Source organism: Pseudophryne corroboree, chromosome 8 (genome assembly GCF_028390025.1).
Source record: "Pseudophryne corroboree isolate aPseCor3 chromosome 8, aPseCor3.hap2, whole genome shotgun sequence".
Classification (NCBI taxonomy): Eukaryota; Metazoa; Chordata; class Amphibia; order Anura; family Myobatrachidae; genus Pseudophryne; species Pseudophryne corroboree.
Genome location: NC_086451.1, coordinates 258275492 through 258298547, shown reverse-complemented (window position 1 = coordinate 258298547; position 23056 = coordinate 258275492). Strand labels below are relative to the sequence as shown.

General features: G+C 46.5%; 1 protein-coding gene across 2 annotated transcripts in view; it reads left to right on the top strand.

Annotated features, from left to right (window-relative positions):
- The window catches only part of LOC134948910 (ubiquitin carboxyl-terminal hydrolase 12-like), a 190347-nt gene extending 169553 nt beyond the window's left edge, over positions 1 to 20794 (top strand). For both annotated transcript variants that reach the window (XM_063937190.1, XM_063937191.1), the window contains one exon: positions 19698 to 20794. In XM_063937190.1, coding sequence (XP_063793260.1) covers positions 19698 to 19799 — 102 coding nt within the window. In that variant the 3' untranslated portion in view covers positions 19800 to 20794. The remainder of the gene's footprint in view (positions 1 to 19697) is intronic.
- Positions 20795 to 23056: the final 2262 nt, after the last annotated feature.

Below are 23056 nucleotides of genomic sequence, written 5' to 3'. Positions count from 1 at the left end.
CCGAGTCTCCCGCCATGAACTGTTTCCCGCTTCCGTCTCAGACGCTGTACACGAAGAGGACCCAGTTGCAGCATAGGCGGCTGTGTGACTGGTGCGTCCGTGTTCACTGAGCATCTGTGTTCACTATAGGTTCATGGAGCGGCAGTGTACACTAGTAGCGCCTGGATCCACTCGGCGTTTGCTAACGTATTGATCGGTCCTGGAAGCGAGGTGAGTCTCCCTGTATCCCACTCTACTGAGTACAGGTTATACAGCACTAAGTCACTAGCTACCCTTTGAGTACGAATAGTTAGATAAGTGCCTATTGCATGTGAGTCTGTATACATTTACTGTTGTTTCTTTCGCATTGCGTCTGAATACGTTAGATCTGTTTAAACATGATGCAGTAATATGTTCTCCTACATACTTAAAATGTAGTTGATGATGTGCTCATATTGCTTATTATACTAATGTATAACGTGGTTGACTGCTAGTGTGATTGCTGACTTTACTATATTTCTGTCAGTTTGTTTTATTCCGATCAAATTGTATTTTAATTTAAGAAATTTAAAGTGATTACAGTCCCAAATTGTGTAGTACACTGTGGAAGTGTTGATTCTTTATCATGTCTAAGAGCGGCAAAGGTGAGGAAGGTACACTCACAGCAACACCAACACTCATATCATGTTTGTCTTGCAAAACTGTGTTATCCTCTCAGGATCTGGTTCAGGATGGTTTGTGTGCAAATTGTTTTAGCTTTCACCAGGGGTTAATGAAAAATACAAGGCAGATTCAGGTGCAGATGGATCCACCTTGGGCTATGTTTGCACAGACTTTATCAAGTATAGCTGAACGGCTAATTCCTCCAACTCCTGTACCAGGGATAGGTTACACTACACCCTTACATTCCCCACCTATGGTGTATCACTTCCAGCAGCAGCTTCTCAAAAGAAACAAGCTGATAAACTGGTGGTAAGTAAATCTTCACCCTCACCGGCTACACACGATTCACATGAGGACCCATCGGAAGATGAAAGCTCAATTAATTCTACTTCGGCATACGAAGAGGAGGAGGAAGGTATCAGCTCAGTGGATATAGCTGAGTTAATTAAAGCAATGAAAGCCATTCTATCCTTAGAGGATTCAGCAGAGCCTGTGTTAAAAACCAAGGCACCTGTGTTTAAACGTCCCAAAACAGTTAAGACTGAGTTTCCAGGGTCAGATCAGCTGACGTAAATTATGGAAGAGGCTTGGGCTACGCATAATAAGTTTAGAATTCCTACGAAATGGAATTCCAATTATCCTCTTCCAGCTGGGGATTGTTTAGAAAGGGAGGTGGCTCCTAAAGTAGATATGCATGTGATTCGATTAGTGCGAAAAATAAGAATTTACTTACCGATAATTCTATTTCTCATAGTCCGTAGTGGATGCTGGGGACTCCGTAAGGACCATGGGGATTAGCGGCTCCGCAGGAGACTGGGCACATCTAAAGAAAGCTTTAGGACTAGCTGGTGTGCACTGGCTCCTCCCCCCATGACCCTCCTCCAAGCCTCAGTTAGGATACTGTGCCCGGACGAGCGTACACAATAAGGAAGGATCTTGAATCCCGGGTAAGACTCATACCAGCCACACCTATCACACCGTATAACTTGTGATCTGAACCCAGTTAACAGCATGATAACAGAGGAGCCTCTAGAAAAGATGGCTCACTACAGCAATAACCCGATCTTTTTGGTAACAATAACTATGTACAAGTATTGCAGACAATCCGCACTTGGGATGGGCGCCCAGCATCCACTACAGACTATGAGAAATAGAATTATCGGTAAGTAAATTCTTATTTTCTCTAACGTCCTAAGTGGATGCTGGGGACTCCGTAAGGACCATGGGGATTATACCAAAGCTCCCAAACGGGCGGGAGAGTGCGGATGACTCTGCAGCACCAATTGAGAGAAACTCCAGGTCCTCCTCAGCCAGGGTATCAATTTTGTAGAATTTTACAAACGTATTTGCTCCTGACCAAGTAGCTGCTCGGCAAAGTTGTAAAGCCGAGACCCCTCGGGCAACCGCCCAAGATGAGCCCACCTTCCTTGTGGAGTGGGCATTTACAGATTTTTTGGCTGTGGCAGGCCTGCCACAGAATGTGCAAGCTGAATTGTACTACAAATCCAACGAGCAATAGTCTGCTTAGAAGCAGGAGCACCCAGCTTGTTGGGTGCATACAGGATAAACAGCGAGTCAGTTTTCCTGACTCCAGCCGTCCTGGATATTTTCAGGGCCCTGACAACATCTAGCAACTTGGAGTCCTCCAAGTCCCTAGTAGCCGCAGGCACCACAATAGGTTGGTTCAGGTGAAACGCTGAAAACACCTTAGGGAGAAACTGAGGACGAGTCCTCAATTCCCCCTGTCCGAATGGAAAATCAGATAAGGGCTTTTACAGGATAAAGCCGCCAATTCTGACACGCGCCTGGCCCCGGCCAGGGCCAACAGCATGACCACTTTCCCATGTGAGATATTTTAACTCCACATATTTAAGTGGTTCAACCCAATGTGACTTTTGGAAACCAAAACCTACATTGAGATCCCAAAGTGCCACTGGAGGCACAAAAGGAGGCTGTATATGCAGTACCCCTTTTACAAACGTCTGAACTTCAGGGACTGAAGCTAGTTCTTTTTGGAAGAAAATTGACAGGGCCGAATTTTGAACCTTAATGGACCCCAATTTCAGGCCCATAGACACTCCTGTTTGCAGGAAATGTAGGAATCGACCCAGTTGAATTTCCTCCGTCGGGCCTTACTGGCCTCGCACCACGCAACATATTTTCGCCAAATGCGGTGATAATGTTTTGCGGTTACATCCTTCCTGGCTTTGATCAGGATAGGGATGACTTCATCCGGAATGCCTTTTTTCCTTCAGGATCCGGCGTTCAACCGCCATGCCGTCAAACGCAGCCGCGGTAAGTCTTGGAACAGACAGGGTCCATGCTGGAGCAGGTCCCTTCTTAGAGGTAGAGGCCACGGATCCTCCGTGAGCATCTCTTGAAGTTCCGGTTACCAATTCCTTCTTGGCCAATCCGGAGCCACGAATATAGTGCTTACTCCTCTCCATCTTATCAATCTCAGTACCTTGGGTATGAGAGGCAGAGGAGGGAACACATACACTGACTGGTACACCCACGGTGTTACCAGAGCATCTACAGCTATTGCCTGAGGGTCCCTTGACCTGGCGCAATACCTGTCGAGTTTTTCCCAACGGTTTATAATCATGTGGAAGACTTCTGGGTGAAGTCCCCACTCTCCCGGGTGGAGGTCGTGTTGAGGAAGTCTGCTTCCCAGTTGTCCACTCCCGGAATGAATACTGCTGACAGTGCTATCACATGGTTTTCCGCCCAGCGAAAAATCCTTGCAGCTTCTGCCATTGCTCCTGCTTCTTGTGCCACCCTTGTTTGTTTACGTGGGTGACTGCCGTGATGTTGTCCGACTGGATCAACACCGGCTGACCTTGAAGCAGAGGTCTTGCTAAGCTTAGAGCATTGTAAATGGCCCTTAGCTTTAGGATATTTATGTGAAGTGACGTCTCCAGGCTAGACTATAAGCCCTGGATATTCCTTCCCTGTGTGACTGCTCCCCAGCCTCGCAGGCTGGCATCCGTGGTCACCAGGACCCAGTCCTGAATGCCGAATCTGCGGCCCTCTAGAAGATGAGCACTCTGCAACCACCACAGGAGGGACACCCTTGTCCTTGGTGACAGGGTTATCCGCTGATGCATCTGAAGATGCGACCCGGACCATTTGTCCAGCAGGTCCCACTGGAAAGTTCTTGCGTGGAATCTGCCGAATGGGATTGCTTCGTAGGAAGCCACCATTATACCCAGAACCCTTGTGCATTGATGCACTGAGACTTGGCTCGGTTTTAGGAGGTTCCTGACTATCTCGGATAACTCCCTGGCTTTCTCCTCCGGGAGAAACACCTTTTTCTGGACTGTGTCCAGGATCATCCCTAGGAACAGAAGACAAGTCGTCGGAACCAGCTGCGATTTTGGAATATTGAGAATCCAATCGTGCTGCCGCAACACTACCTGAGATAGTGCTACACCGACCTCCAACTTCTCCCTGGATCTTACCCTTATCAGGGAATTGTCCAAGTAAGGGATAACTAATATTCCCTTCCTTCGAAAGAATATAATTTCGGCCATTACCTTGGTAAAGACCCGGGGTGCCGTGGACCATCCATACGGCAGCGTCTGAACTGATAGTAACAGTTCTGTACCATAAACCTGAGGTACCCTTGATGAGAAGGGTACATTTTTTACATGAAGGTAAGCATCCTTGATGTCCCGAGACATCATGTAGTCCCCTTCTTCCAGGTTCGCAATCACTGCTCTAAGTGACTCAATCTTGAATTTGAACCTCTGTATGTAAGTGTTCAAAGATTTTAGATTTATAATCGGTCTCACCAAGCCGTCCGGCTTTGGTACCACAACAGTGTGGAATAATACCCCGTTCCCTGTTGCAGGAGGGGTACCTTGATTATCACCTGCTGGGAATACAGCTTGTGAATGGCTTCCAAAACTATCTCCCTGTCAGAAGGAGACATCGGTAAAGCCGACTTTAGGAAACGGCGAGGGGGAGACGTCTCGAATTCTAATTTGTACCCCTGAGTATCACCTGAAGGATCCAGGGGTCTACTTGCGAGTGAGCCCACTGCGCGCTGAAATTCATTGAGACGGGCCCCCCACCGTGCCTGATTCTGCTTGTAAAGCCCCAGCGTCATACTGAGGGCTTGGCAGAGGCGGGAGAGGGTTTCTGTTCCTGGGAACTGGCTGATTTCTGCAGCCTTTTTCCTCTCCCTCTGTCACGGGGCAGAAAAGAGGAACCTTTTGCCCGCTTGTCCACGAAAAGACTGCGCCTGATAATACGGCGTCTTCTCATGATGAGAGGCGACCTGGGGTACAAACGTGGATTTCCCAGCTGTTGCCGTGGCCACCAGGTCTGAAAGACCGACCCCAAATAACTCCTCCCCTTAATAAGGCAATACTTCCAAATGCCGTTTGGAATACGCATCACCTGACCACTGACGTGTCCATAACCCTCTACTGGTAGAAATGGACAACGCACTTAGACTTGATGCCAGTCGGCAAATATTCCGCTGTGCATCACGCATATATAGAAATGCATCTTTAAAATGCTCTATAGGCAATAATATACTGTCCCTATCTAAGGTAACAATATTTTCAGTCAGGGAATCCGACCACGCCAACCCAGCACTGCACATCCAGGCTGAGGCGATTGCTGGTCGCAGTATAACACCAGTATGTGTGTAATACATTTTAGGATATCCTCCTGCTTTCTATCAGCAGGGTCCTTAAGGGCGGCCATCTCAGGAGAGGGTAGAGCCCTTGTTCTTACCAGCGTGTGAGCGCTTTATCCACCCTAGGGGGTGTTTCCCAACGCACCCTAACCTCTGGCGGGAAAGGATATAATGCCAATAACATTTTTAGCAGTTGTTATCGGGGGAAACCCACGCATCATCACACACCTCATTTAATTTCTCAGATTCAGGAAAACTACAGGTAGTTTTTCCTCACCGAACATAATACCCCTTTTTGGTGGTACTCGTATTATCAGAAATGTGTAAAACATTTTTCATTGCCTCAATCATGTAACGTGTGGCCCTACTGGAAGTCACATTTGTCTCTTCACCGTCGACACTGGAGTCAGTATCCGTGTCGGTGTCTATATCTGCCATCTGAGGTAACGGGCGCTTTAGAGCCCCTGACGGCCTATGAGACGTCTGGACAGGCACAAGCTGACTAGCCGGCTGTCTCATGTCAACCACTGTCTTTTATACAGAGCTGACACTGTCACGTAATACTTCCAACAGTTCATCCACTCAGGTGTCGACCCCCTAGGGGGTGACATCACTATTACAGGCAATCTGCTCCGTCTCCACATCATTTTTCTCCTCATACATGTCGACACCAACGTACCGACATACAGCACACACACAGGGAATGCTCTGATAGAGGACAGGACCCCACTAGCCCTTTGGGGAGACAGAGGGAGAGTTTGCCAGCACACACCAGAGCGCTATATATATACAGGGATAACCTTATATAAGTGTTTTTCCCCTTATAGCTGCTGTATTGTTTATACTGCGCCTAATTAGTGCCCCCCTCTCTTTATTTAACCCTTTCTGTAGTGTAGTGACTGCAGGGGAGAGACAGGGAGCTTCCCTCCAATGAAGCTGTGAGGGAAAATGGCGCCAGTGTGCTGAGGAGATAGGCTCCGCACCCTTATCGGCTGCCTTATCTCCCGTTTTTTGTGTATTTTTGGCATGGGTTAAATGCATCCATATAGCCCAGGAGCTATATGTGATGCATCTTTTGCCATTTAAGTTATTTTTATTGCGTCTCAGGGCGCCCCCACCCAGCGCCCTGCACCCTCAGTGACCGGAGTGTGAAGTGTGCTGAGAGCAATGGCGCACAGCTGCGGTGCTGTGCGCTACCTTTTTGAAGACAGGACGTCTTCTGCCGCCGATTTTCCGGATCTCTTCAGGCTTCTGGCTCTGTAAGGGGGCCGGCGGCGCGGCTCTGGGACCCATCCAGGCTGGGCCTGTGATCGTCCCTCTGGAGCTAATGTCCAGTAGCCTAAGAAGCCCAATCCACTCTGCACGCAGGTGAGTTCGCTTCTTCTCCCCTTAGTCCCTCGATGCAGTGAGCCTGTTGCCAGCAGGACTCACTGAAAATAAAAAACCTAAAACTAACTTTTCACTAAGCAGCTCAGGAGAGCCACCTAGTGTGCACCCTTCTCGTTCGGGCACAGAAATCTAACTGAGGCTTGGAGGAGGGTCATGGGGGGAGGAGCCAGTGCACACCAGCTAGTCCTAAAGCTTTCTTTAGATGTGCCCAGTCTCCTGCGGAGCCGCTAATCCCCATGGTCCTTACGGAGTCCCCAGCATCCACTTAGGACGTTAGAGAAATCTACATTACCTTTATGATATCACGGATAGGAGAGTGGACGGTTTTCTAAAAACCATTTGTTCCCTGTCTGTGGCAGTCATAAAGCCAGCCATGGCTTCAGCTTGGATGACAAAGGCAGTGGCTGACTGGGCTGATGCATTGGAGGGGGATTTTTCTATAGCTTCTAGAGAGCAAACATCCCATATAGCTCATATAAAACAGGCTGCAATGTTCTTGGAAGAAGCAGCATTAGATATAGGTACTATTGCCTCCAGTGCATCAGTGCATTAAACAATAGCTGCTCGCAGAGCAGTTTGGCTACGTACGTGGAAAGCTGATTCAGAATCTAAGAAGGTTTTGGAATCTTTGCCCTCCTCTGGAGATATTCTTTTTGGTAAAGAATTGACAGATATTCTGGAGTCAGAAGCAGACTCCAAGAAGGTCAAGTTTCCTTCCACATACAATTTCAAACCTAAAGTTCCGGCTTTTCGTCCCTTTCGTCCTCAAGGAAAAGGTAAAGGAAAAAGTGATGGCAAGCAGTCCCAATACAACAAGTCTGGTAAGACTAAAAAGCATTGGGCTACCGGAGGACTGGTTGGGGAAACAGATAATAAGCCATCAGCCTGATGGTGTGGGCCTCCACCTTGAGGAACCCAGGGTGGGGGGCCGACTTCTTCAGTTTGCACAGATCTGGCAGCAGTCTACAACAGATGCCTGGGTGTAGGAAGTGGTATCTATAGGTTATGCTTTTGCCTTCAAGAAGCACCCTCCTCAAAGGTTTTTTTGTACCAACCCGTCTCGGGTAGAGACGAAGGCCAGGGCTTTGTTAGAGGCAGTTCAGAAATTGCTTCACTCAGGAATAGTAATTCCAGTTCCTCCTGCACAACGAGGACAGGATTTTTACTCCAACCTGTTTTTAGTTCAGAAGCCAAATGGGTAATTTCGGCCCTTTCTCAATCTCAAAGTACTGAACAAATACATTTGGGTACCTCGGTTTCACATGGAGACGTTGCGTTCCATCATTTTGGCCATGGAGCCAGGGGATTATATGGTATCCCTGGATATACAGGATGCTCACCTACATGTACCTATAGCACTGTCCCATCAGTGCTATCTCAGGTTCGCTATCCTCCAACAGCATTTTCAGTTCCAGGCCCTACCTTTTGGGTTAGCCACAGCTCCCAGAGTATTTACCAAGATTATGGTCGTAATGGCAGCAGGGGATAAGAATATTTCCATACCTCGACGATCTTTTAATCCTGGCACAGACGCAGGAATTGCTCTAATGTCATCTGCAACAGACAATAACGTGTCTGCAGAACCACGGGTGGCTCATAAATTGGGCAAAATCGCCTCTGGTTCCGTCACAGTGGATAACTCACTTGGGGGCTGTACTGGATTCAAGTCTTCAGAGAATAATTTTACCTCTGAACAAGATATCCAAGGTCCAGTCAAGGATTCAGGACTTGTTACACAGTCAAAAGGTATCTATTCACGCAGCAATGCGCATGATGGGTTTGATGGTGTCAACATTCGACATGGATCAGACTATAAAAGCACAGACTGTTTCTTACGATAGAATTAAGAAGGTCATTAGCCTGGTGGCTACAGACATCCCATCTGCTCAAGGGGAGACCCTTTTGGATATCAGACTGGGAAATTCTGACGACAGACGCCAGTCTCCAGGGCTGGGGAGCAGTGTCAGGAAGGTTGTGTTTTCAGGGGCAATGGACCAAGGAAGAAAGTTGCCTGCCAATAAATATATTGGAACTTCGGGCCATATACAAGGCACTGATTCAGGCACAGGACATTCTTCGGGGGAAAACTAGTTCAGATCCGCTCGGACAATGTGATGGCAGTAGCGTACCTCAACCATCAAGAAGGAACTCGCAGCCGAGAAGTGATGGAGGTAAGTCCCATACTAAAGTGGGCAGAACTTCATCATCCAGCCTTGTCCGCAGTGTTCGTTCCGGGAGTCCTAAACTGGGAAGTGGACTTACTCAGTCGACACGCCATTCAGGCAACAGAATGGGCTCTACACCCGGAGGTCATCCAGACTCTAGTAGACAAGTGGGGGTTGCCAGAGAGAGATCTCATGGCGTCCTGTCTGAACAACGAAGTGCTCGCATATGGGTCAAGAACAAAGGATCCTAGAGCGATCTTTGTGGATGCCCTGTTGGTAAGATGGGATTTTCATCTGGCTCATGTGTTTCCACCAATCACCCTATTACCCAGGGTGGTGACAAAGATAAAGCAAAGAAAAGGTGCCGTGATACTAATAGCTCCGGCTTGGCCCAGAAGATATTGGTACACAGATCTGCAGAGGATGTTGCTGGATGTTCCACTTCTTCTCCCTCAACGTCCAGATCTACTGATGCAGGGTCCTTGTTATCACAGACATCTGGATCGACTGTCTTTGACGGCGTGGCTCTTGAAACCTCTATCCTGAAGTCAAAAGGATTCTCACAACAGGTAATTCAAACTATGCTCAGAGCAACGAAACCTTCCTCAGCTCGCATTTATCACCGAATATGGCAAACCTATATTCATTGGTGCAGTGAACGGAAAATGGACCCTAAATCTTTCAGAGTTTCCAGGATCTCAGCATTCCTTCAGGCAGGAATGGATAAAGGTTTGAAGGTGGCTTCCTTGAGAGTGCAAGTATCAGCATTGACTGTATGGTTCCAAAAGAAGATTGCCAATTTACAGGATGTGCGTACTTTTTTCCAGGGAATGCTACGCATTCAACCTCCTTTTGTTCCTCCTACTGTGCCTTGGGACTTAAGTCTAGTCCTGAAAGTTCTCTTTCTACTGGCTATGGCGTCCGCTAGAAGAGTATTAGATTTAGGGTCATTATCATGTCATTCCTCATTTCTGATTTTTTTTTATCCAGATAAAGCAGTTCCTCAGAACTAGATCTGGGTATCTTCCGAAGGTGGTGTCTAAATTCCACCTTCATGAAGAAATTGTAGTCCCGGCTTTCCAGGTACCGGCCTTTCTGTGGGAAATGCCTCACTGGATGTGGTCCGTGCATTAAGGATCTAAGTGCATCGTACCAGTGCCATCAGACAGACAGATTCTCTCTTCATTCTCTACGGATTTCACAAGAGAGGATGGCCTGCTGATAAGCAGACACTGGCAAGATGGCTTCGGATGACGATTTCAGAAGCATATTCTCAGGCTGATCTCCCTGCTCTGGCTAATGTCTCTGCTCACTCTACGCGTAAGGTAGGTCCATCATGGGCAGCACAACGTGGTGCTTCAACAGAACAGATATGTAAGGTAGCAACATGGTCTTCCATTAACACATTCATTAGACATTATGCCTTGGATACTTTTGCCTCTCATGACGCTGAATTCGGGCGAAGGATTCTCCTGTCCAATCAGGAGCGTCCCCACCACTACATTGCTTTGGGAAATCCCATTGTTATCCTGTGGATAACCTGTGGACCCTGCCGGAGAAATATACGTTATGGTAAGAACTTACCGTTGATAACGGTATTTCTCCTAAGTCCACAGGATTCACAGGGATCCCACCCTGACGCACCTGATTTGAGGATGCTTTTACTCACAAACCTCTTCCTTCTTGTACGGAAGGGTGTGCATGTGTTTTCTTATCGCCTGATTAGGGCTGTCTATGATGCTCCTGCCTTGAGCTTTGATTTGCCTGCCTTGATTTGCCTGAGCAAGGAGGCATGGATATATGGACAGGCCCGTTGCATGCTGGGAGGCCGGAAAAGCTTTGACCGATTGGTGCAAATCTGCTGTCGCTTCATCATATCCCATTGTTATCCTGTGGACTTAGGAGTAATACTGTTATCAACGGTAAGTTCTTACCGTAACGTATATTTTGGAAACTCCAACGATGCATCTTTTATCTTTTTGTTAGAATAGTTTTGCATCATGGAACTTTAGATGTTTACCAGTAATTACTGACATTTATTTAGTTCTTATGGTATCAAGAGTAGACTCAGGCATTCTAGCGTCCGATTTTTGGCCCTCATTCCGAGTTGTTCGCTCGTTCTTTTTCATCGCATCGCAGTGAAAATCCGCTTAGTACGCATGCGCAAAGTTCGCACTGCGACTGCGCCAAGTAACTTTACTATGAAGAAAGTATTTTTACTCACGGCTTTTTCTTCGCTCCGGCGATCGTAATGTGATTGACAGGAAATGGGTGTTACTGGGCGGAAACACGGCGTTTCAGGGGCGTGTGGCTGAAAACGCTACCGTTTCCGGAAAAAACGCAGGAGTGGCCGGAGAAACGGTGGGAGTGCCTGGGCGAACGCTGGGTGTGTTTGTGACGTCAACCAGGAACGACAAGCACTGAACTGATCGCACAGGCAGAGTAAGTCTGGAGCTACTCTGAAACTGCTAAGTAGTTAGTAATCGCAATATTGCGAATACATCGGTCGCAATTTTAAGAAGCTAAGATTCACTCCCAGTAGGCGGCGGCTTAGCGTGTGTAACTCTGCTAAATTCGCCTTGCGACCGATCAACTCGGAATGAGGGCCCTTATTCCACTACCTTAAACCACAGGTTAAAGCTGGCATTATCTAAAGGGAGGCATTATAAAAGAACAGTGTTCACGCTAGGCTGTTTTAGCACTACACCCGCCACATTTTTAAAGGGCAAAATGCGCCCTGCTAAAACAGCCGGCCATGCTGCCGCCGCGTGAATATATATAGGCTTTGCCCACGCTCACAGCATCTATTCACATTAAAGGGAGAGCTTGGGGGAAGCGGAGGTGCTGGGCAAACCCCCTAGAGTGACTCCCGGCGGCTGGGCACGCCCCCATTAGTAAAATCGAGGGGGCCAAGCCGCCCTCAATAGTGACACCGGCGGAGCCGCGCCCCCTTTAATTTCGCCATTCAAACGAGGTGCCCCCGCAACTTCTGCACCCTGCCTACATCGAATCCTGGCGTGAACACTAAAAGAGTGTAACATAGAATGTAATTCATTTTACTGTCCTGTTGCACACAGCTTACACCATGATGGTCCATAAGAGTGGCATGTATATATACAGATGTATCCTCATACATTATTGCTGCAGCCACGACAAACATCCCATCTCAGTGTGCCAGGTCCCATCAGACTCTGCTAGTGTAGTGTGGGGAGTCTCTTTTGCATCTTTTTTTTTTTTTTAAATGGGCCTTAGACGCAACGCGACATAACTAGGTTGCACAACGAGATTACGCTGATTAATTTGGTATGCGACACTTGTATATCTGTGTGCGACTGAGTCTCAGAGTCTGCCTATGAAGTACTATATGATGATGTAGCGCCCATACCAGGTTCAGTTGAGACACATATACAGATTCAGTCGCACACCGATAAAGGGCGATATTCAATTCTTATATTGTGCCCAATTTCCCATGTAAAGTTACAGGAGATCGAGGAGCGGTATTCAATTGATTTATTTTATCTCGCATATAGTGCCCATAGCAGTCGACTTTAGCTGTGTAAAGCGGCTAAACCCAACTAAACTAACACACATTTTAGACTGCCACTCCCGGGGGTAGCGAGCTGAAATGGTGTTATTGCACCCTATCGGCAGAAACAATTGCATAGCTGCTGGCAGGCACCTGCAGGAGGGGGAAAAACAATTGAATCTCGCCCACGGTTTCCTGGTGTGTCCTTGCCACATTTAATCAAATGAAGATGCTCTGCGCTAGTGTAGTTGCACGGGACCTGTCAGCTCACTCGCACCAGACATCTCCTGCTGCATGGCATATTGAGACTAGATGTATGAGTACATATCTGTAACGCCTCTCTGCCCGAGTGTCAGAGGTAGCCTTGTTACTTTTCCTTCTATCTCAGTACTGTCCTCCCCCCACCAAACACCTTTATTTCCCTTTAAGTAACATTTCCCGTTATCTATTGTATGGAGTTTTTGACTACAATGTAATTTTAACTGTAAAATAGCTCATACTGTATGTTTGGCCTGTGCTTTTCCTGCTATGTATATGATCTTGTCCACTGTTGTGAGCACTCAAAGTGGTACTGTATAAAGGAGATACTATAAAGTGGGAGAACTGTGCACATTTCAGTTATGCAATTAAAATGAAGGAGTATTATCAGGTAAATGTAGACATAAAGCCGTAAATCTGATTTAAATATATTTCTCTTACGTCCTAGAGGATACTGGGGATCCACTTAGTAGCATGGGGTATAGAAAGGTCCACTAGGAGCCATGGGCACTTTAAGAATTTGGTAGTGTGCGTTGGCTCCTCCCTCTATACTTCTCCTACCAGACTCAGTTTAGAAAATGTGCCCGGAGGAGCCGGTCACGCTTATGGAAGCTCCTGAAGAGTTTTCTGCATTTATTTTTCTGTTTATTATTTTCAGGCAGGACTGGATGGCACCAGCCTGCCTGCTTCGTGGTACTTAGGGGGGGAACGGCCCAAACTCTTGATAGGTTAATGGTCCCGTTCCCTGCTGACAGGACACTAGCTCCTGAGGGAACTATTCGCAAGCCCCACCACGGGGAGTGTACATTCCCGCAGCACGCTGCTACCCCTAACAGAGCCAGAAGAGTGGTGAGTACTAAGCCGGAGTCCCGGTTAGCGGGTCACCGGCCATTATGGCGGCATTAGGGTACAGAGACGCATGGCTTCTAACCAGGGCGGACTGCGTCTCCTGACTCAGTACACAGTGCAGATGCACAGCTTCTGACGGGGCGACTGAGTCTCAGTACACTGTACACAGTACCCACACTGTCAAACACTGACTTAAAACGGTTAGGACTCCATTTTAAGCCCTAAATTACCTCAGCCAGTATAAAAAAAGCGGGAAGACCACGCGCCTTTGAGGGGGTGAAACTTCACTATGAGTGGATCCAGCAGCTCACCAGCGCTATTTTCCCTCTGCAGTGGACACAGACGACTGACAGGGATGCGCAGCTCCTCCGGAGTGACTCCAGAATACCTCAGCGGTACCAGGGAGTCATAGCAGGGGAAGAGCGATTATTAGTGTACGAAGTCCCCAATCTGGGTACTTAGTCTGCGACCCTGCTAAACTTGGCATTAGCGATAAGGGCACGGTGTGCTGGCTCCATAATACCTCTGTGTCTCCCTGGAAGGGCTCTTTGTGGGTTAATTGTGCTCTTAACCTTTTCCTGTGTGTGTGTGTGTGTGTGTGTGTGTGTGCTGTCACATTTACAATATGTCAGACAAAGAGTGTTTCATGTACGGCAGAGTGTTCCTTTTCCCCAGGGGGCTCACTACTGTGTACTCAATGTAGTGCACCTTCCCAGGCTAGCGGGGCTGAACCAGCATGGCTGGATTCTATTAAAGGAATGATCTCCCATATTTCTACTAAATTGTCCCGCAATGAGAAAGAGACGCAATACTTAAGACAATCTGTGGATGAGTTTATGAACAGAGACTCCACCAAACCAACGTCCCAGACCCCTACCATTTATCCACAAAAACGTACTCTGTCCCATATCCTGCAGACTGACTCAGATGATCAAGGGTCAGACATGGAGGAGGGGGAGGTGGACTCAGAGAGTGGGGGGGGGATGCTGCTCTGTCACAGGGAATAGAGGCACTTCAAGAAGCTATCGCTGCAAATTCCTGATAAGGTGACAGAGGAGTGTGAGGAATCTTATTTTAATGTAAAAAAGAAGTCCTCGGTCACATTTCCTGTATCAAAGGAACCGAATACCCTGTTTGAAGAACTGTGGGTTAATCCTGATAGGAAATTTCAGATCCCTACAAGGTTACGCTCATCCTTTCCTTTTCCTTCTGAGGATAGGAAAAAATGGGAAAATCCACCGATAGTGGATGCATCAGCATCCAGGCTGTCACGGAAAATAGTGTTGCCTGTCCCTGGTGCAGCCTCCCTGAAAGACACGGCTGATCGTAAAATTGAGACCACACTCAAATCCTTTTATGCAACTGCTGGGGTGGCCCAGAGACCCACTATAGCATGTGCGTGGATTACTAAAGCCATTGCCAAATGGTCAGGTAACCTAATTGAGGGGTTGGATTCCTTATCTAGCAGGGAGATTGTTTTACTCCTGCAACATATACAGGACTCTGCGAACTTTATGGTGGAAGCCATAAAAGAAGTAGGTTTGCTTAATGCACGCACCACTGCTATGTCAGCATGCAGGGGCTTATGACTACGCCAGTGGACTGCAGACGTGGACTCCAGGAAAGGCATGGAACGCCTACCCTTCACAGGAAAGGCCTTATTTGGAGATGAACTAGACCAGGCATGTCCAAACTGTGGCCCTCCAGCTGTTGTGAAACTACATATCCCAACATGCCATGACACAGTTTTGCTGTCAGAGAATGCTAAAGCTGTGTCAGGGCATGCTGGGATGTGTAGTTTCTCAACAGCTGGAGGGCCGCAGTTTGGACATGCCTGAACTAGACAAATGGATCTCCAAAGCTACTGCAGGTAAGTCCACATATCTTCCTTCTGCAGCTCCCCCAGCCAGGAAGGCCTACTCAGGACCTAATGTACAGTCCTTTCGGACTGCCAAGTTTAAGGGCACAACCAGAGGTTCTTCTACAGCCACCTGGGGCACTAGAGGTAAAACACGAAAACCAGCAGCTGCCGGTTGTCAGTAACAGAGCTCTAGCTCTGCTTGCTCAAAGCCTTCAGTATGACGGTGGACCGCGATGCCTGGAAGACTGGCATGTGGAGCCCGACTAAAGTTTTTCAGTCACATCTGGATAACATCATGCCAGGATCCCTCGGTCATAGATCTTATTTCCCAGGGCTACAGACTGGAGTTTCAGGAGCTCCCACCTCACAGATTCTTCAAATCAGGCGTACCAGTTTCACAAGAGGCAAGTATAACCTTATAGGATGCCATTCAAAAACTAGTACAGACACAGGCCATTGTTCCAGTTCCACCTCATCTCCAAAACAAGGGATATTATTCCAGCTTGTTTGTAGTACCGAAACCGGACGGTTCGGTAAGGCCGATTTCAAATCTAAGTCGTTGAACCCGTACTTACGAGTGTTCAAAGTCAAGATGGAGTCTCTGAGAGCGGTGATCTCAGGTCTGAAGGAGGGGGAATTCCTAGTGTCTCTGGATATCAAGGATGCGTACCTTCACATTCCGATCTGGCCGCCTCACCAGGCTTTTCTACGGTTTGCACTGCAGGACTGTCACTACCAGTTCCAGGCCCTGCTATTTGGTCTCTCCACGGCACCGAGAGTGTTCACCAAGGTGATGGCAGAGAAGATGTTTCTCCTTCGCAAGCAGGGAGTGAACATGATTCCGTACCTGGACGATCTTCTGATAAAGGCACCGTCCAGGGAAAGGTTGTTGGACATCATTGGTCTTACAACCAAACTACTCCTGGATCACTGGTGGATTCTAAATCTTCCGAAATCTCACTTAGAGCTAACTCGGAGGCTCCCATTTCTGGGAATGATACTGGACACAGAGTCGCAGAAAGTTTTTTCTTCCATTGGAAAAGGCATTGGTAATACAGTCGATGGTTCGGGATGTCCTGAAGCCAACCCAGATATCTGTGCATCTATGCATTCGCCTTTTGGGGAAAATGGTGGCCTCTTACAAGGCTCTTCAGTACGGTAGGTTTTATGCAAGACCCTTCCAGCTCGATCTGTTGGACAAATGGTCCGGATCACATCTTCACATGCACCAGAGGATCCGTCTGTTACCAAAGGCCAGGATCTTCCTTCTGTGGTGTCTACAGACTTCTCACCTAATCGATTGCCGATGGTTCATGATTCAGAATTGGATTCTGCTAACCACAGACGCAAGCGTCAGAGGTTGGGGAGCAGTCACCCAGGGGGAGCAGTTTCAAGGAAGATGGTCAAGTCAGGAAGTTGTCCTTCCAGTCAACATTCTGGAACTCAGGGCTATATACAACGCCCTTCTGCAGTCCTCATATGTTACGGCAGTGACGTACATAAACCGACAGGGCGGAACGAAAAGCAGAGCAGCAATGTCAGAGGTATCAAGAATTCTCCTCTTGGCAGAAAAACCTGCTGTGGCATTGTAGACGGTCTTCATTCCGGGAGTAGACAACTGGGAAGCAGACTTCCTCAGCAGACATGACCGGCACCCGGGGGAGTGGGGCCTTCGCCCGGAGGTGTTCAGGTGCTTGACACGTCAATGGGGTTGTCCACAAATCAACATGATGGCCTCTCGTCTCAACAAGAAGCTCAAGCGGTATTGTTCCAGGTCGAGAGACCCACAGGCAGTGGCAGTGGACGCCCTGATGACTCCCTGGGTCTATCAGATGGTGTACATGTTTCCTCCACTTCCGCTGATCCCAAAAATTCTGAAAAGATTAAAAAGGGAAAAGGTTCAAGCAATTCACATTGCTCCAGACTGGCCAAGAAGGGCCTGGTATGCGGACCTTCTGGAGATGCTCCTGGAACATCCGTGGCCTCTACCTTTTCGCGAGGATCTTCTGCAACAGGGCCAGTTCGTCTATCAAGACTTAACACGCTACGTTTGACGGCATGGAAGTTGAACGGCTGATTCTAGCCAGGAGAGGCATCCCTGATAAGGTCATCCCGACTATGATCCAAGCCAGGAAGGGGGTAAAGTCTAAACATTACCACCGTATTTGGAAGAAATACATCTCTTGGTGTGAGAGCAGAAAATATTCTGCGGTGGAATTTCATCTGGGACATTTCCTGCTTATTCTGCAGTCGGGTGTGGATGTGGGCCTACGTCTGGGCACCATAAAAGTACAGCTTTCGCCCTTGTCCATTTTCTTTCAGAAACAATTGGCTTCTCTACCTGAGGTCCAGACGTTCTTGAAAGGGGTTCGGCACATCCAGCCTCCTACGGCACCTTGGGATCTCAATTTTGTGCTGCAGTTCCTCCAATCAGACTGGTTTGAACCATTACAGGAGGTAGACGTTAAATATCTTACGTGGAAGACCGTCACACTGTTGGCCTTGGCTTCAGCAAGATGTGTGTTGGAACTGGGTGCATTGTCTCACAAGAGCCCCTATTTAATTTTCCATGAGGACAGAGCTAAACTCAGGACTCATCAGCAATTTCTCCTTAAGGTGGTGTCTGCGTTTCACATAAACCAACCCATTGTGGTTCCGGTTGTTACCGACACCTCTGCTACTTCAAAGTCTTTGGATGTTGTGAAGGCTTTGAAGGTGTATGTGAAGAGAACAGCTTGTCACAGGAAATCAGACTCGCTGTTTGTTCTTTATGATCCCAATAAGATTGGATGTCCTGCTTCAAAGCAGTCAGTTGCGCGCTGGATCAGGCTCACTATCAGCATGCTTATTCCACGGCAGGATTGCCGGTTCCTAAATCTGTACAGGCCCACTCGACTGGGTCGGTGGGTTCTTCCTGGGCGGCTGCCCGGGGTGTCTCGGCTTTACAGCTCTGCCAAGCAGCTACTTGGTCAGGTTCGAACATGTTTGCAAAGTTCTATAAGTTCGATACTTTGGCCTCTGAGGACCTTCAGTTTGGTCAGTCAGTTCTGCAGGAACCTCAGCACTCTCCCACCCGGTTTGGGAGCTTTGGTACTTCCCCATGGTACTGAATGGATCCCCAGTATCCTCTAGAACTGTAGAGAAGATAGGTTTTTAATTACCTACCGGTAAATCCTTTTCTCGTAGTCCGTAGAGGATATTGGGCACCCACCCGCCCAGTGCTTCATTCCTCCTGCACTGTTACTTGGTTAAGTATTCTGGTTTGTTCAGTTGTTGGTGTTCCTGTTTCAAGTTTGGTTAGCATCGCTATCCTCTTGTTTGTGTGTGCTGGTTCGGAATCTCACCACTATCCTTTTATCCTTCTCTCAAAGTATGTCCATCTCCTCGGGCACCGTTTCCTAGACTGAGTCTGGTAAGAGGGGCATAGAGGGAGGAGCCAGCCCACACTATCAAATTCTTAAAGTGCCCATGGCTTCTAGTGGACCTGTCTATACCCCATGGTACTAAATGGATCCCGAGTATCCTCTGCAGACTACGAGAAAAGGATTTACCGGTAGGTAATTAAAATCCTATTTTTGTGTCCCAGCTACTAAGTAGGGAAAGTATTCCAATCCTGGAGATCTAACATCTGTGAAGTTTCTTACTGGGTACTGTAGTGTTTGAAAGATATTTTGCAAAGGTTTATGCTCCTGAGTTAGGTGTGATTCATTTGCATGTTGTCTTTTAGGTAGTATATTACATTTATCTATTGTTTTTAGTTAGTTTGGTATTATAGAGTCATCATCTATTTATATTTTGTATGGACAGGTCTTAGACTGTATCAGAAATAGAATGTCCATCTTTGGTAATCACTTAAGCATTGATACTGCACAATGGGGCAGATGTATTAACCTTGAGAAGGCATAAGGAAGTGATAAACCAGTGATATGTGCAAGGTGATAAACGCACCAGCCAGTCAGCTCCTAACTGTCAATTTGCATATTGGAGCTGATTGGCTGGTGCGTTTATCACCCTGCATTTATTACTGGTTTATCACTTCCTTATGCTTTCTACATGTTAAAATATCTGCCCCAGTGTTCTATTTATGCAAACATTGGGCCAGATGTATTAACCTGGAGAAGGTATAAGGAAGTGATAAACCAGTGCTAAGTTCAAGGTGATAAATGCACCAGCCAATCAGCTCCAATATGTAAATTAACAGCAGCCGATTGACTGGTGCGTTTATCACCTTGCACTTATCACTGGTTTATCACTTCCTTATGCCTTCTCCAGGTTATACATCTTCCCCATTGTCAGATATGACTTTTCATTGTCTAAAATTATACATGCTTGTTTACTCTTCCCTCCTTTTGACCACAGAAGATTGATGCCCAAGCCATTGAAGAGTTCTACGGTTTAACATCAGACATTTCCAAAAACTCTGAGTCAGGTTATATCCTGTTTTACCAATCCAGAGACTGATTCCCGTTCTGGGGAGAAAATAAATGCCTAGTACTGAAGAAGGTTAAACTGTTGGACAGTGAATGAGGAATCAGTGGTCCTTTAACAGACTTAAAGGATTCACACAGCTGCCACCGTGAACATCGGTTTTCAGTTCCTGGAAAGACTGTTTCACTTATAATTTCTCTGGTCTCCACAAGTATACAAAGCCAATCTTCTCCTGAAAGCCATTTCAGTCTGTCTTCTCTTTACCAGGCCCAGGAGGGTCATAACCTTCCATACTCCTTGTGGGCTGAGAAGAGTAGTTTGGCACTGTTTTGTTGGAGAGTCCGTAGGAAAGATGACATCTACTGCGGAGTATAAATGACTCGCTCAGACCCAAGCAAAGAAGATAGCACTTTGTAAGACAGACAGCTGTGGTTTGGTGCTCAGTTCATTCTCAATCAAAGATTTTAAAGTTTAAAAATATGTGATTCATAACATCAGGTTATTGTTTCATATCACTTGTAATCACGTCTGCTTCTGCACCATCTTCAGTGATTCCTGCCTTCCATTTGTTTGCTGTAACACTCCTTGTAGTGAGTGTTAATAGGCTGCTGTTCTGCACACTAAATAATGGGATCACTAGGTTTTTTTGTTATTTAAAAAAAAAATTCAATATATGTTTTGAATTTTAGCACCTTTTTTTTATGGTTGAAGACCTCTTCAAGTATTGCTGCATTAATGGACATGGGCTGACCAGAGTGCAAGGCTGGAGGGTTCCTAGTTTGACAATCTCCCAGCAGGAGGGGTTTTAGGTTCTAATTACATGAGCGCCGGTGAGTTGATCAGCATCCATGTTTGACTCACTTGTGCCCCTGTGATAAGATGCCAATAACACTTGGATGTCTGGATAAGTGCTACGATTGGTAATCTCTGCAACCGCTGTCCATAAACCTCCGATTACAAGAGACACATTGAGAATTTCAGTAGGATTAAAGTGTCAAAACCCATAAATAAAGCAATTAACCCATCTATTTAGGATTTCATCTGGGTTTTTTTCAAGTATCGTGACTGTTACAGCTATAGTGAGTGATATGAATGAGATTCAGGTGCCTGGACAGGTAACGTTGTGTACGGTCTCCCTCATGTTTGTGAGCTTGCACTTGGATGAGAAACAAGTTTTGCAGAAAAACAGGCTGCTTCACAGAGATTAGTGTTCCAGTGATAACATCTTTCATTGGGCTGATGTATCCCTATTCCACACTATATTTGTAGATTCTTCTTTCTGGAATTGGTTCACTATGCCTTGGGGTAAGACTTGGGAGCACTTGGGGCGAATTGTGCATATTGACACCTCTAAGTGTGACATGAGGTGAATACTGGGCCCAATTCAGAGTTGATCGCAGCAGCAAATCTGTTAGCAGTTGGGTAAAACCATGTGCACTGCAGGGGGGGGGGGGGGGGGGGGCAGCTATAACATGTGCAGAGAGAGTTAGATACTTTTCACTGCTTCATAAATAGACCCCTAACACTGTAATCTGCATAAAGGCTCGGTCTTCAGGTTGATTTGTTTAGTTGATCTAAAACTTTTTATATCTAGGTTTTTAGCACCCATTGTAATACCATCCTCCTTAGATTTATTTACCAACATAGCTCAGATTTTTAAATCTGCCCTAAAACAACAGCAACCGGTCAGATACTTGCTTTCGTTCTGTAGCCTGCTCTAGGCAGATAAAAGCCAGTTGCTAAGTGGTTGCTATGGTTTCAGAGCAGATTTGCACTTTAAGCAATGGCAGCCAAGAACGTTCACGATGTTTCATTCATACAATTCTGTATAAATGTAACCAGCAATTTAATTTCACATTTATAAACCCTGCCTGGAGAAGGCTTTGCCTAGCTATGGTAATCTCTGTACACACTTTATTTTTTACTAGATAAACTTGTTTCTCGACAGGAGAGAGCAGATAATAGCAACATGTAATGTTCATGAAGACTTGCAACATGCGACACATAGACCTTTTATTACATTCTTCAGCACAGCCCCAAACATGACACGATTCTATTATCTCAGTGATGTCATTTTCCTGTCTTAGTCATGCAGCTCTGCATATGCAAATGCCTGTGTATGATGCTCAAATAAAAGTACATAGTAAAGAATAAAGTTGTCTTTAAGCACAAACACTTATGTCAGCACTTTGTCCAGTAGCGCTAAAGACTTGTCTAAGGGCAGCCTTGCATGTAAAGTAGCACAGGATATTGCATAGTGCTTACGCACCCTTAGAGCTTCTTTCAGTCTAAATAAGTGTACTAATCAGTGATTCAGTATGTATCATTACTCTGCCTGACTTGTCCGCAGGTTCTTGAGTTATAAAGCTTACTGTATAGTGTATCCAGTGGTCTTAAACTCTGTCATGTTCATTTTATACTGGGATTTTTCCTTTTAAACAAGCCTACAAACAAGGTTGTAGCAGGTAGGAATAGGTGGGATGTCTATGCAGGTGCCGGTGTCAGTTGACGTACCTGTATTCTTCAACCGGGATCACCTCTTCAACTGGATCTCGCAGCTAGAACCCTAGGCAGAGGGACGAGGAACCCCAGCCCCGGAGGTCCCAACACATAAGTCACCACATGTTAGGACGGTGACATAAAGATTTATTGTTCGGGAACAAAATAATGATCACTGCTGTAACTTTAACTTTCACTTAAGAATTAGGAAAGTATTCACATTTACAGTACAATATCAAAGTATAATCACATCAAAGGCTCAGCATCAATTAGTATGTAACAAAATGGATGTACTACATACAGTATAGTAAACTGCACTTCGCAGCAAAGACATTCATGTTGGGTGATCAGCATCAGAATTGGGCATAACCTAGGAAGATACAGTTCCCTAATCACCTCATAAAGGTGTCTCTTAGTACTAGCCTTCCGTGTCTACTAGGTGGAAGTCTGACTTTAACTGACCCTGTGAGCTGTTGCTGACTAGTGCATGTACTCGGTTTGTGGCTACTCCAAGAAGCGAATAAGTCTTTGTAGTGTGAACGCCTTACTACTTGCAGTCCCAAAGGTAGCAGATAAGCAAATAAATCACAGTAAATAGCAGAATGTAGCACAGTTCATAAGTGCGGAATAGCAGGCAGAAGGTACACAGTTTACAGCAAGCAGTACAGTGTGGAGTGAAGAATAGCATGTAAATTCCTCACAGAGTTCAGTCAAGATGGGAAAGCATGCTTAAGCTGACAGGTGCAACAAGGAATTCATTAACATGCAGACCGCATATTTCTCTTAGGGTC